Genomic DNA, 14,169 nt, shown 5'->3' with positions numbered 1-14,169 from the left:
GTAGCATCAAAAAACTGAACCAAATGATCTCTTGATTCTTCTACTCACACTTAAAATGGTTTATTTCTCTTCTAATTAAAAAAAAGGACAAAAACCAAAACAACAGCAAACCAAGCCACAAGCCAGTAAACCAATGATGTCTTTTGTGGAAAAACCAGAAAGGCTATGGGACACGTGGATTTATATGTCATTAGTTTTCTCTATTCCAAAACGTATGTGTTCTAGCATCCTGAGACACCTTGCATAATACAATATAAACACTGTGATTCCAATAGGTCAAATGGGCAGGCAGTCAGTGTTTCTCTGTGGGAAGCTCAATAATTCATTTTCTAAATCCCAATTCAAAGCCTACATTGAGGTTAAGAAAAATTGATATTCGGTCTGTGAACTTAATGTCAAGCTTCAGAAAAACTCTGTGCAGCACATGTTTAGCGATTAAGTGGACGCAGACAATAAAGACGTTGCCAGATTGTAAAACAAGACTTGGAAATTACAGAAAACGTGCTAGTTATTGATTATGGTGACCATTCAGTTCTCACTGAGCCACCCAAAACAATCATTCATTTTCCAGCAGAGAGCCTGCTCATTTGCAAGATAAAGGAGAGACATTTCTGCACATGCCCATAATGTTCTTCACCACTGGGGGCAGCTTTACATAAGACTGCATTCACTGAAACCAAAGCAACAGTCCGAGCAGCTTTCAGAATGACAGTCTGCAGAAGTGAGCTGAGCGTGTGCGCGCTACAGGGCTCTCCTGCCTGCTGGGCTCCGACGCAGCTCTGTGGCTGAACTGGGTGCTCACCACCAGAAATGCTGGGCTATGGAATACAGATGTGGCAGCTCAGGTAGCCCCACGTTGCCTGGAGGAATACATCATGCTTTCCGATAAGAAGAAATTGTAGAAGCCAGTTGGGTTTTTTTTTTACACCCTAACCCCCCAAAACTGTAAAGATGCAAAAACATAATATCCATGAAGATCCTATCACCTAGGAAGATTCTGATGTTCTGCTGCAAATGCGGAGTGGGGATTTATTTGTTCTTGGAGTGTTCCGCGTGGCTGGCAGAGAATAATGTTCCAAAATCGGTTCATCTCCCAAGGGGTCCAATTTTTCTTCCTGGGTGTCAGCGAGCCCTGACTCACTACAGTGCAACTGACAGGGGCTGTCATGCAAGCGGCCCCTAAGCCAAAGCAAAAGACCTAAGGACGACCTTTGAACAATACAAAGGATGGGTATGTTTTGTCATTTTTCTTCTTTCTTTCTTAAAAAAAAACAAAACAAAAACAAAAAATCCTCTAGTCTGTGTATTACTTCTGCCTTAATTATTTTAAATGCCTTGCTCTGCTCTAAGACTATATATTCAATTGCTAAGTGAACACATTTCGTGCTTAACTATTAAAAAAAAAACCTAAAGACTATTCTCTTTAACTGACAAGGAGATGATTATTTGATGTTAAATGTTGTTATCTAGATTTAATTTTTTTAAAAGAAAATATGTGCTTATTCTTGCTTGATTAAAAATAAATGAATTCTTTTTTGGGGGGATAACTTTTCTAAGTTGTTTTTATTTTCAGGTTTCAATGTAATTAGGCTACTGAGCGGATCAGCTGTAGCACTGGTTATAGCCCCCACTGTCTTACTGACAATGCTTTCTTCTGCCGAACGAGGATGCCCTAAGGGCTGTAGGTGTGAAGGCAAAATGGTATATTGTGAATCTCAGAAATTACAGGAGATACCCTCAAGTATATCTGCTGGTTGCTTAGGTTTGTCCCTTCGCTATAACAGCCTTCAAAAACTTAAGTACAATCAATTTAAAGGGCTCAACCAGCTCACCTGGCTGTACCTTGACCATAACCATATCAGCAATATTGATGAGAATGCTTTTAATGGAATACGCAGACTCAAAGAGTTAATTCTGAGTTCCAACAGAATCTCCTATTTTCTCAACAATACCTTCAGACCTGTGACAAATTTACGAAACTTGGACCTGTCCTATAATCAGCTGCATTCTCTGGGATCTGAACAATTTCGGGGCTTGAGGAAGCTGCTGAGTTTACATTTAAGGTCTAACTCCCTAAGAACCATCCCTGTGCGAATATTCCAAGACTGCCGCAACCTGGAACTTTTGGACCTGGGATATAACCGGATCCGAAGTTTAGCCAGGAATGTCTTTGCTGGCATGATCAGACTCAAAGAACTTCACCTGGAGCACAATCAATTTTCCAAGCTCAACCTGGCCCTTTTCCCAAGGTTAGTGAGCCTTCAGAACCTGTACTTGCAGTGGAATAAAATCAGTGTCATAGGACAAACCATGTCCTGGACCTGGAGTTCCTTACAAAGACTCGATTTATCAGGCAATGAGATTGAAGCTTTTAGTGGACCTAGTGTTTTCCAGTGTGTCCCGAATCTGCAGCGTCTCAACTTGGATTCCAACAAGCTCACATTTATTGGTCAAGAGATTTTGGATTCTTGGATATCCCTCAATGACATCAGTCTCGCTGGGAATATATGGGAATGCAGCAGAAATATTTGTTCCCTGGTAAACTGGCTGAAAAGTTTTAAAGGGCTGAGGGAGAATACAATTATCTGTGCCAGTCCCAAAGAGCTGCAAGGGGTCAATGTGATAGATGCAGTGAAGAACTACAGCATCTGTGGCAAAAGTACCACGGAGAGATTTGATCTGGCCAGGGCTCTCCCAAAGCCCACGTTCAAGCCCAAGCTCCCCAGGCCGAAGCATGAGAGCAAACCCCCTCTGCCCCCTACGGTGGGAGCCACGGAGCCTAGCCCAGAGACTGATGCTGACACGGAGCACATCTCTTTCCATAAAATCATCGCAGGGAGTGTGGCCCTCTTCCTGTCTGTGCTCGTCATCCTGCTTGTTATCTACGTGTCATGGAAGCGATACCCTGCGAGCATGAAGCAGCTGCAGCAGCGCTCCCTCATGCGAAGGCACAGGAAGAAGAAAAGACAGTCTCTAAAACAAATGACTCCCAGTACCCAGGAATTTTATGTAGATTATAAACCCACCAACACGGAGACCAGCGAGATGCTGCTGAATGGGACGGGACCCTGCACCTATAACAAATCGGGCTCCAGGGAGTGTGAGGTATGAACCATTGTGATAAAAGCGCTCTTAAAAGCTGGGAAATAAGTGGTGCTTTATTGAACTCTGGTGACTACAAAGGGAACATGGTGCCCCCTCCCATTCCCTCTCCCTCTCACTTTGCTGGCAAGGCCCTGCCCTGTCCGTTTTAGTGCATTCATAATACTGGTCATTTTCCTCTAGTACATAATCAGCCCATTGAAATTTAAATACCACAATCAATGTGAAGCTTGAACTCTGGTTTAATACAATGCCTATTGTATAAAACTCTTTATTGATTCCATTAATGTCACACTTGTTTTAAGATAAAACTTTTTACAATTAATCCCCCACATCTGCTGCTTTTCTGGTAGAACCAAATCTACAGCTGTAGGAGGTTTGCAAATTGTTGGCAAATCAAGGAAAAAGTGAATGATCCCAGGTACTCAGACGTTGAACTGATTCCAGAATGCTTGATGACAGGAACATTTGGAGACAGAGCCGTGAAACAATGCCTGGCATAAAAGAAAATTGCAGGAAACTATCAAAAGATGGTGTTGGGTTAAAGCAGCACCAGGAGAAGTGTGCAGAGCTGTCTGAGTTACGATAAGGCAAGTGCAGGGAAAAGTGTTGAAAGGTTAAAATGAAAGTAGACAACTGCAAAATGTGAGGCAATGGTAAAAATACAAAGTTTGAGACTTGAAGCCCTGTCTCTGAAACCCATCTCTGTAAAATCATACTAGACGTTTCACTGTCAATTTCTTCTGGTCTCTACATTTCCAAAACAAGTACCTAGAGAGCCAAGAAGCAAATTTAAGGAGGCAAATTTCTCTGCTGCTCCTCACGTTAGGGTGTTTTCAGAGAAAGGGCTTGCGAATGGGAAGGCAGCTTGCTATATGCATGTGGTTGGGAGCTTACCAGCATTTCTCATTCCAGTTCTTTCAAGGACCCTAATGTAGGGAGTGGAATCATTAGCTTTCTCTGTTCTTCTGTTTGGGATTTGTCAGGCTGTCCTACTGTGTTTCATTCTGTGTCCTGTACACACTAGTCCTCTAACGACCTGACACTTCATTTAAAGGTGTAAACAGAACACGGTCCAAGACATGCTTTCTATCAACAGCCTCATTAAAAAGGATGATTTTGAAAGCACCTGAATAAATGTATAAAATAAATCTCAGAGGAAAAAAGACCAACCCTCTGGCACTTGTCTTTGCTTTTCTATTGCTGACATTACTGTTCTCTATGCTCATCTGTATTGTGAACTCATCAGTCAGTTTGATTCTGTACAGACCCTGCTGGCAATGTGCAAGCTGCATGCATGTTTTTATGTTGTAGGTGAAAGTTTATTGACTGCAGCACAAATATGACAGCTTCTGTATTTAAGTAACTTTGACCACAGTTCATTAAGATTTTAGAAAAATGTCTTTAGTCTGTATCCTTTCATCCTCCAAAATAAACAACTCAACTACAGGAGTAAAAATCAGGAATTGCAACATTAAGTCTGTTTTGTTTAATTTGGCTTGCCAAACCATGTCCCTGTTCTTTCAAAACAGAAATGCTGCAGCAAAAAAAAAAAAAAAAAAAAAAAAAAAGGAAAGAAAGAAAAAGAAAGAATGAAAGAAAGAAAAAGTGACTGGCTAATTTTACCAGCATTTTTATGTAGTTTGGGGGCTTTTCATATGCTGAGAGGCAACAATCTTAAGTCACCATGAAATATAATTGCAAGGAAGCCAGATTATAAAAATCACATTTTTATAAGCAATAAAGAAAAAGGAACATTTAAAGTGGATTTTGTTTTAATTAAATCCTAAAATAGATGGCAGTTCGAAAGAGCATCATAGCTACAATATGTTTATCCATCAATAACTCTTGACTAGATATTTATTAATGGGAAATTTTCACAGATTCCCAATGGATTAACAATGCAGATACTTCCTTACAGTACTGGGAACTGGATGACTGAGCCTACTGTGATGTTTTTCACTGAAGTTGTAATTTTACATTTTTCATAAAATGTCAGTAAATACATATTCCATCTAAAAAAGAAGTTTTCTTTGGTCAGACTCATTTTTCTCTGTACTAAAAATTATGGTATTAATTAAATGCAGTGTTAAAGTGAAAAATCCCACTTCTATTCTTTGGCTTGACCTTCTGCCTCATTTGTCATGGATACCAAATAAATGTAGGCAACACATATTTACACTCCTATTTTTCATTCTTATAAATTCTCAATGCTGTGGTGCTGCTAGTATATATAAAATATATTTGCTGTATTGAAAAGTGTTTCTAAAATTCATAGCTACTTGGTGTGTAAGATTAAATGAATATCCAACATTTTAAAGGCTAGTCATTTTTAATGTACAACTTTAACTCCTTATAAATTTAATAATGAATGAGGACCAAAATAAAAGATAGTGAAAACGTATTTTGATTCAGTACATGAAATTCGAAAGAAAAAAAAGCAAAAGAACTTTTCCCCTTTGGGGAATGAGTCTTCTCTAGTCCTTAGTATTTTCTAAGCTCAAACATAGAATCCTTGTAAGTTAGACACTAACTTGTTGGCCACTGTAATTTTAACAAGCCAGCTGGAGCTTGTTCTCCTCCTTAAAAGCTGTTGCTCTCACCCCTATCCCATAGCACTTCCTGGACTTCAGACGTAAGTCTATTTTCCTTAGTATTTAAAACTCACTGCATATTAGAGAATAGAACTGATATTCCATTTTCTAGTGCAAATTTACATGAAGTATGTGAATTTCCTCAAAGGTGACAACAATTAAATAAGCAGCCTGACCTGTTGAACTACAGAACAGAGAAACATCCAGGCAGATGGATCAGTCAGCACTTTGAATGCTTCCCCAGAGAGGAAATGCAGTAGAGTCTCTGAAATGCATGGCTCTTTGAGTCCCGGCACCCACAGTGCCACTGCAGCAAGCGGCTAATAGCCCCAGTGCCACGCTCTTCCAAGCAATACTGATGCAAGATATATTCCTTTTAAATGAGTTTATATTTTCTAAGGATGTTGACATTACATTTTTCTACAAATTTAAACCATTTTTTCCATTGATTTGGTGAGTCAACTACCTAAGCAGACAAGCAATAACTGTATTTCTGTGGAGCAGCAGTGACCTCCTGTGGCTGGTTAGACTAACCACAACTATCCATACATTTTATATAGCTTTTTAAACTTCTGAATCCTTACAGAAATGTGGTTGACAATGCATAGTTTTTGATCTGTGAATCAGACTTGAACTTACCTAGTTCATCTCCCTGGAAAATACAGTTACAGTGTTATTTTTTTTTTAAGTTATACAGGGTCCAGCAGAAGTAGCACCTGCCTGAGTGTGGTTGGTAGGGTAATAATATAGGTGTAATAATTTATAGTTTAATTTGAACATTTCACCTAAAATGTCATATGGTGTGCTTGAGTGTGATATTGGTATGTTGCAGAGTTCCATGCTTATGATTTTGTAATAAAAAAAGATTTTGTAATGAATAAGGGTGTTATTTGTGCCTGGCCCTGTATTTTGCATATTGACTTATTTAGTAATGCTCAAACAGAGGCCACAGAACTGGCACTGAGGGCTTGAAAGAAGTGCTCAAAAACGAAGAGCAAGTTATGATGTAATAAGAACGGATAAGAAATATTTGAAGGCCTTTGCACTCATTGATGTTGGCCAAATATACGTATTTCCATGAAATGGTTTAACATTTTCCATAGGCAGGATACTGAAATATGATGTAATTTAGGCTGTGAAAAATAAACTTTAATATTAATATTGAAAGAATCAGCATCAGTTACTTACTAGTCAGTAGGAATGTCTGAGCTATCACATGAGGGAGGCTCCCTTTCTGGCTCCAGAACTCTCCAAGTTGTCGATCAATCATGCCAGTGACCTGTGCTTTGCCCCACGGCTCTCTCCCCTCCCCTTCACCTCCCTCCCCATTTCCAGCCTGCTGAACACTGGGTCTGTTAGGCAGTGATGTTACAATACAGGAGGCGATGATTCATGGATAATGAGATTATGCTCTCCTTCTGGGGAAGGATAATGCAGAGTCAGATTCATAGATTTGGCAAGGGTTTTTAGGATGCTGTAGGTGCATGCACTATCTTCTTTTCCTTTGACACTGACTAAGAAGAGAACTTAAACAGTTTATCTAAAGTGTGAATTAGATTAGCACCAAAAACAAGCATCAGGCCATGAAGTGTAACACAAAATGTGTTCCATACATGGCACATGGGAACTGAACCACGAGACATAAAAATTTCAGAAACGGTGTTTCTTCTTGCATTCCCTTTCCTCTGGATTCTCAGAACTTGGATCATAGCAAATGTGTGAGGTTTTACTTGAATTCTCTTAGCTATGTATATTATAACTCAGAGGTAACTAGAAGATATTATGAACATGAAAAATTATATCAGTAAATTTGAATTATATATGTTGTAAGAGAAACAGAATTGATGAAAGCTAAATAGCTTGTATTAAATGATTCTTGAAAACTAAAAAAGCACAAGTGAAAGTGACAGTTTCTCTCAAATCCAAATTTTGCTTAGTCTCCAAAATCATTGATGATTTTTGCATAGTTGAGTAGACTACAATAGAAATACTACAGAGAAATCTACATAACACATTTCTTCATTTGAGGAAAATATCACAGCCATATGTGGTAGGATGCAAGATTCTCTGACACTTGCTAGTCAAACGATTTCAGACAAATTATTAGCTTTTCTGAACTTGAAGTTCCCCATATGTAAAACAGGCATATGTTGTTGGCTTCACGTGATTACTGGGAGGGGAAAATGTGAGAAGTGCTTTGTTATCAATAAAACAGTAAATGCCTATTGTTTTCAAAGAGTACTTAGAATGATTCTCAACTGTCTTTGCCAGTGTTCTGCATTTGGTCTGGGTTATAAAGACATAACTAACCTCTATGTTATGGAAGCCCAAATCCATTTTACATTTATATCAATTCCGGGACATGACAGTGAGTCTAGATCTTAATGTGTCTTTGACCTTTCATTTCAAAAGACCCCACAGTTTCTTCCACCCCATGTTATCTAAGTTGAGGAGTTTATCAATAATAAGCACAATGTACAATAAACATAAATAAAGACACTGACCACAGTGCACTGAATCAAAAGATTATCAAACTAAACTAAAATTTGAATTGTTTCCCAAATCAGGTCATTACAGCAAGGGCTTTGAGTCAGCATAGGTTATCCAGCCATTCCTTCTCCAATATCACTACTATGAGCTCTCATTGACTTTATAAATACATTTTATGGCAAATGACACTGTTATTGAGCAAAAAAAGGTATTTATCACATGACATCTACTCTGTTGTTCCTTTTTTCCCCTGTGAAAGACTATCCAAAATCTCCTCCCACAATAGAAATTATTATTGATTTTATTCATAAGTTATTGCCATTAAAGATGACTGGATTAAAAATAGTAGCTTAATAATACAAAGGCTTCTTTTTATAAGTAACCACCTATTCTTTTATGCAAAATTAAATACTTAAGAGTCCTCTTCATTGGCCTTTCATCAAAAATTTACCAGTGTAATTATAAATCTGTCTCCACGGGATGTAGCTGGTCTTGACAAGTATGAGGTAGCAGGTGCATTTTCAAAATTCTTACAGTTGAAGTAGACACACTGTTCCTGATTGACAGGTGGGTTTCAATGACATCTCTGGACAACAGAGATAATGGTGTTTTTTCATTGGGAAAAAGCATTTTTGAATTTTCTGCTGCTTTACCTTCATGGGGTTTTTGGTGGTTGTTCTTGAGTTGGGTAAGGACAATTCCAGGAGCACAGAGAGACCAAGAATGTAAGACCAAGCAGAGGCAATCCATTTGGCAATAGTACTTTCTGATAACCAAACCTCCATATACAATAATAAGTCATTTCATTAAAAGAAGCTTCTATCTTATTCTATCCAGCAAAAGATGTAGTATAAACTCATAGTGTTCTTGACAATTCTCTATATTTTATTTTTAGTTTTCAAAGGCTCCCACCTCCTCCTCCCCAGGAATTTTCTTTATTCCTTTCTCCCTCTCTTACATCATTGTTCTCTACTTCCTATACAACAAAAATAGGAAGTATAAATCAACACAATTGGATCATCTCACTCAAAGAAGAGCCTATCTCCAATGAAAAAAATCAATGATAAAATTTCAGTCTGTCTGACAGCCTCTCCTTTCCTCTGTAGCCCACAAACCACCTCTTTAGTGTTTTCATATTTTAAATGGAAGAAAGAAGAAATTGAATTCTTTCAATTTCTTGAAAAAGAAGAAGTTGAATTACAGGCTGGCAAAGTGTTAAAGCCCACTATTTTCCTTTTTAAATTCACTAACTCCTAGAAAAGAAAATATGGGACTTTATGTAAAGGAGTACTCAACTACATTTCACAATGAAAAACACTCGTATCAACAATCAGAATTTAGTCTTTTCAGAAATAAAATGCAAGTTTTTTTGGTCTCACATATAAAATGATAAGGCAAATACTATACTTAGCAAAGACAATTTCTGTTAAAGCTTAATTGTACTAATTACCATTTATCCTGGGTGTAAAATACATTTTGCCAGCAAAGAACAAAGACTTCAATTAAATATCAATCCTTATTCAGCAATCTCGAAGCTCTCTAAGCTAGGGAGTGGAAAGAAAACATCCTCAAATGTGAGGCTATAGTGCAGTGAGGCTCCGCTATTAGGCTGTGTTCATGGCTTCAACCGGGTGGTCCCCACATGCAGCTACCATTAACTTGTCATACTTTCTAAAAGAAGGAACAGGCTCACCCCCTTTTAAGACAATCAACCAGCACCTCACAAGAATATTTAAAGGGTACTTATAGAAGATATCATGCAGAGGTTGAAGTAGTAGAGTGACTTTAAAAATCTCTGATAAACCTGTGATAAGATTAGAACAGTGAGAAGTCTCTAAGAAGTTTAGTAACTAACAGTACTTTAGGATCAGTGTTGGCTTGCACTAATTTAGGAACAAGTTTTGCAGAATTCATACAAAATTTTAAAGTGAAAAAGTGTAACCACTTAGGGTACTGCTATTTAGCCTATGAAAAGTTAGGTGACATTACTGAATGACAATTAAAATGAATTAATTAAAGATCTGTTAAATATGGCAGAGGTCATATTACATAAGTATATATTTTTTCACCATGCTAGGCTTATTTTTGATGCTTAGAAAAAATATCCACATCCTTCCTATAAGGTGATATATTTTTATTATTCATTTGGGTAGGTCTGTGTATTTTGGGGTAATTGAGTCTTGATTATGTGCCAGGAGTGTCTATATAGTTCTTTTTGTAATATAAAAACACAGCCCTTTGATTCCCAGTCAGGCTACATGCCTGGGTTGTAGGCCATGACCTCCAGCAACCGCACATTGATGTTTTTTTTTCTCTCTCTCTATCTCCCTCTCTTCCCTCTCTAAAAATAAATAAATAAAATCTTAAAAAACACACACACACACACACACACACAGCCCTTATACTGACTCTGCCTTCTAAAAAGTGGCATCCATTAATACTATACCTTGCCCCTTCTTTATAGGACTGTCCTAAAATAATGCATACCCTACCCACATAAGGTTTTTCAAGCCAAATTATATTATATATCTCCAGTTTCCATTAAGAAATTATTTCCAATGATTTACCATTCGGTTATCCCTCTGCTAGGTAAATTCTGATCTTCCAGGACAGTGTTCTTCCCAACCTGTGGCATCCACTTCAGCCTATCACTCATCAGTAAAAGGCAGCCGCACTTAGTCCAATGGATTTTTATTGGGAGGATTGAGTACTAAAGTGTAAAAATCTATGTATATTTTTATGAGTTTCACTTTGTTTGTTTTATGGTCTGACACACACACAGAAATGTGTGGAGCCTTTTTTAGTTTACACTTAAATACAAAAGCATTAAGCTAGCTGTAAATTTAAAAGATGAAGGTAGATTTTAAAAATACATACTCCAAAGTTCACAATACATATATTTATTAATCTACAAATAATCCAAAGTGATGAGGATACTGTATTTCACCCTCCTGACCTCACATTTACTCTTCAAGTTTACCATTATATTCTTAAATTTAAGCTTCACTTTCCTTCCATTTTCCATTGCTAACAGAGATGTTCCTTGTGTTTGCTTTTTGGTTGTTTTGTTCTGTGTTGCTTTCTGCCTACAGATACTGTCCCCATTCTTTGAATGATTCACTTTGTCTGCCTTTCTAGAACCCCCAAATTTTGATCCTGTCAGAAAGTTATAGAAAAATCTATCACTTTTATGGTTGGAGCAGTCAGACAGACTGGGTTTGTCTCTAGAATGCCATATAGTCAAGTCTGGGATATTTGCCTTCTGTCTTCCCAGTCTCTCATTTCCATGCATTTTCCACTTTAAGAAAGATTTTCCACACTGAATTTCCTCCTTCCAGTAATACTGAGGGCTCTCTTGCTTCCTTCTTACCAAACATCTATTCATAGATCTAGACCAGTATTACTGTCCCTCTCAAGAGCATCCAACATTTAAATAAAAACCTTTAGCTGAAGGAGAGAAAGTCATACACTAAGAGCAAGCATACCCTGCAGGGTTGGGTAAAGTGCTTCTGGGGGTCAAAAGGCATTGCAAACACTCATGAAATCATCCTATATGGATGCCTCTGTATTTTTCTCAAATGTGGCTTTGGGCCTTCCCAAAGGAACCAAAGCAGGGCAAAGAATCCAGGTTTCAATCAGTAAACTATAGTTTGAGAAATATCTCAGTGAATTGCTGTATACACAGGCTTTCTTCATAGTTTTTCCCACTGGAGAGACAGTACTATATAGAGAAAACTTGGGCTAGAGATCCAGGAAGAACCAGTTTGGATTCTGATTCTGGGACTTAATAATGAACAACTGATGAGTCTTAGCTTTTTTATCACAAAAAAGAATATGTGTAAAACAATGTAATCATCATAGAATTATTATAAATGGGTAAAGAATCAGGACTCAGCATTTCTTGAATATTTTCATGTGCTTTGTTTTGGCATGTCACATGTTATTTAATATTCATACAAATCCTGTGACGATTAAGTAAGATGACATAGATAAAAAATCTTTAGTACAAAAAGCTTGGCACAAAAAAGTAACTTTCACCTTCCCTTCATTAGCTCTAACTGCTAACGGTTTCAATGCCCCAGTATGCTTTAGTAGTATTCTACTACCTGTTTTTATATGGAATGATAAACAGATATGTGATAGACTTTCAAGAAATAAAAAAGAAGAAAATGTTACCATTTGCAACAGCATGAATGGACATGGAGAACATTATGCTAAGTGAAATAAGCCAGATAAGTACCATATAATTTCACTCATAAGTAGAATCTAATGAACAAACTGAGTAACAAGCAAAACAGAGACAAACTCACAGATAGAGAGCAGGCTGACAGCTTGAAGGTGAGGGGAGCTGGGGTGGGGGATGTGGAAGGATTGAACAAAAGAGGAGAGAAAAAGAGGAAGAACTCTTGAAAATGGACAACAGTGTGGTGATTATAGGGAGGAGGGTCGTGGGTAGAGGGGGAAGACGATATAGCAGGGATAAATGATGATGAAGCAATTACATAAAATTAACTTAAAAATATATTCTAAATTGTCATAAGTTCAGGGGCATCTAGGCACACAGTTAATACTGGACGGTAACATGGCATACAAGACCAGTGCCCTAGAGCTCCCCAGAAAGCCCAGCTGCACCTCCTCCTTTATTTGCACATGATTTCCCGTGCTCTAACACTGGCCAGTTCTTGAAGGAGCATGTGTTTTCCTACCTCTGTGCTTTGGACAATCTATTTCCTTTGTGAAGAAATGATTTTCCTCACTTCCAAGTCCTCCTGGCAATCTCTGAGGCTTTCTATAATAGATCCACCTGAAATCCCACCATTCTAGAAGTCTTCTTACTCTTGTCCTTTCCTGTTTTCTGTATTTTGTAGCTCTGTCGAAGACTACATCACAGGCTGCCCTGTGTTAGAGGTATTAATGTTCTATATACCCTTTTTGAGGAAAAGGACCATTTTGTTTTTTCTTCCAGGGGTGACTGGGCTAGCCTTTTATTCTGTTGAATTAATGTTTTGGTGATTGGTGATGTAAGGTGATTATCAATCTCATATTTATTTATATAGCCTACATAAACATTTTTGTTTTTATTTCATATATACTTTTCACATATACAGTGTTCTCATTTATCATTACCTGGTTTGGTTTCAAAAATTATTACAAATTATATATATTTTTAAGACTCATGTTCTGATTTGAATTGTTTCTATGTCATGAATAACCTACCAATGATTTTCCTTTGATACTCACCAAGGGCGTTAACATTTTTAGGGGATATGTTAGTGTGACTAAAAGCTAAAAAAAATGTAAGGCAAAGAAAGAAAATGTAATTCTAAGTATAAATACATCTTGATTTCAGTGGAGACTGAGTAGCCAACTTCTGTTGTAAAAGCCATATATCTGTGATTTCTCTTTGTCCATTGCTTCTTGGGAAAGGCCCTTTTCTCTTTAGCTTGGTTGTCTCCACATCCCATCCCCAGTTGCACAAGGCTTCCATTTCTGATCCATTCCAAGGCCTCCCCTCTCTTACCAAACACACAGTGGGGCTGCCCTATACTATCAGAAAGGTGGGGTCAGAGGTCTTCTCTTTTTGATTATACGTATTTTCGAAGTGGCAATTCTTACTGGAGGCTTCAAACATCAAATACTCAGAAGCTGGCAATGATTAATGCTCATCTTTTTTCCCCCCTGAACACTGCTTATACAGAAGGCACATTTGATCATATAGAATTGAAGCATTATCCCTTTGCTGGTTGTCTCTCCCTTCCTCCCTTCTGTTTACCCTCTTACTCTTTTGCACTGATTTCTGTTTCAGCTCCACTTAAAATACCTTACAATTTCCCCTCTTTCCAACTTTTATTTCTAAGTCAATTTTTACTAACTGAATATGCATCTCCGGAAGGGTTAAAAGCTAAATGCTAAAGATTTTTATCTCTTAGAAAAGTAATAATCAAAATGACACAGTCTAATAATTTAATTTAAAAGAGTCAAA

The 14,169-nt window shown here is 37.7% G+C and overlaps 2 protein-coding genes across 3 annotated transcripts in view; one reads left to right on the top strand and one right to left on the bottom strand.

The window, feature by feature from the left end:
- The window catches only part of CTNNA3 (catenin alpha 3), a 1,497,017-nt gene that overhangs the window by 857,730 nt on the left and 625,118 nt on the right, over positions 1–14,169 (bottom strand). The gene's annotated exons all lie outside the window — the stretch shown is intronic.
- Positions 50–14,169, top strand: part of LRRTM3 (leucine rich repeat transmembrane neuronal 3) — a 170,702-nt gene continuing 156,582 nt past the window's right edge. The window contains exons 1-2 of the mRNA XM_028513308.2: positions 50–1,231; positions 1,574–3,105. Coding sequence (XP_028369109.1) covers positions 1,228–1,231; positions 1,574–3,105 — 1,536 coding nt within the window. The 5' untranslated portion in view covers positions 50–1,227. The remainder of the gene's footprint in view (positions 1,232–1,573; positions 3,106–14,169) is intronic.

The sequence above is a fragment of the Phyllostomus discolor genome, chromosome 5 (genome assembly GCF_004126475.2).
Source record: "Phyllostomus discolor isolate MPI-MPIP mPhyDis1 chromosome 5, mPhyDis1.pri.v3, whole genome shotgun sequence".
Classification (NCBI taxonomy): domain Eukaryota; kingdom Metazoa; phylum Chordata; class Mammalia; order Chiroptera; family Phyllostomidae; genus Phyllostomus; species Phyllostomus discolor.
The sequence above is the reverse complement of the archived record's forward strand: the minus strand, read 5'-3'. Positions and strand labels throughout refer to the sequence as shown.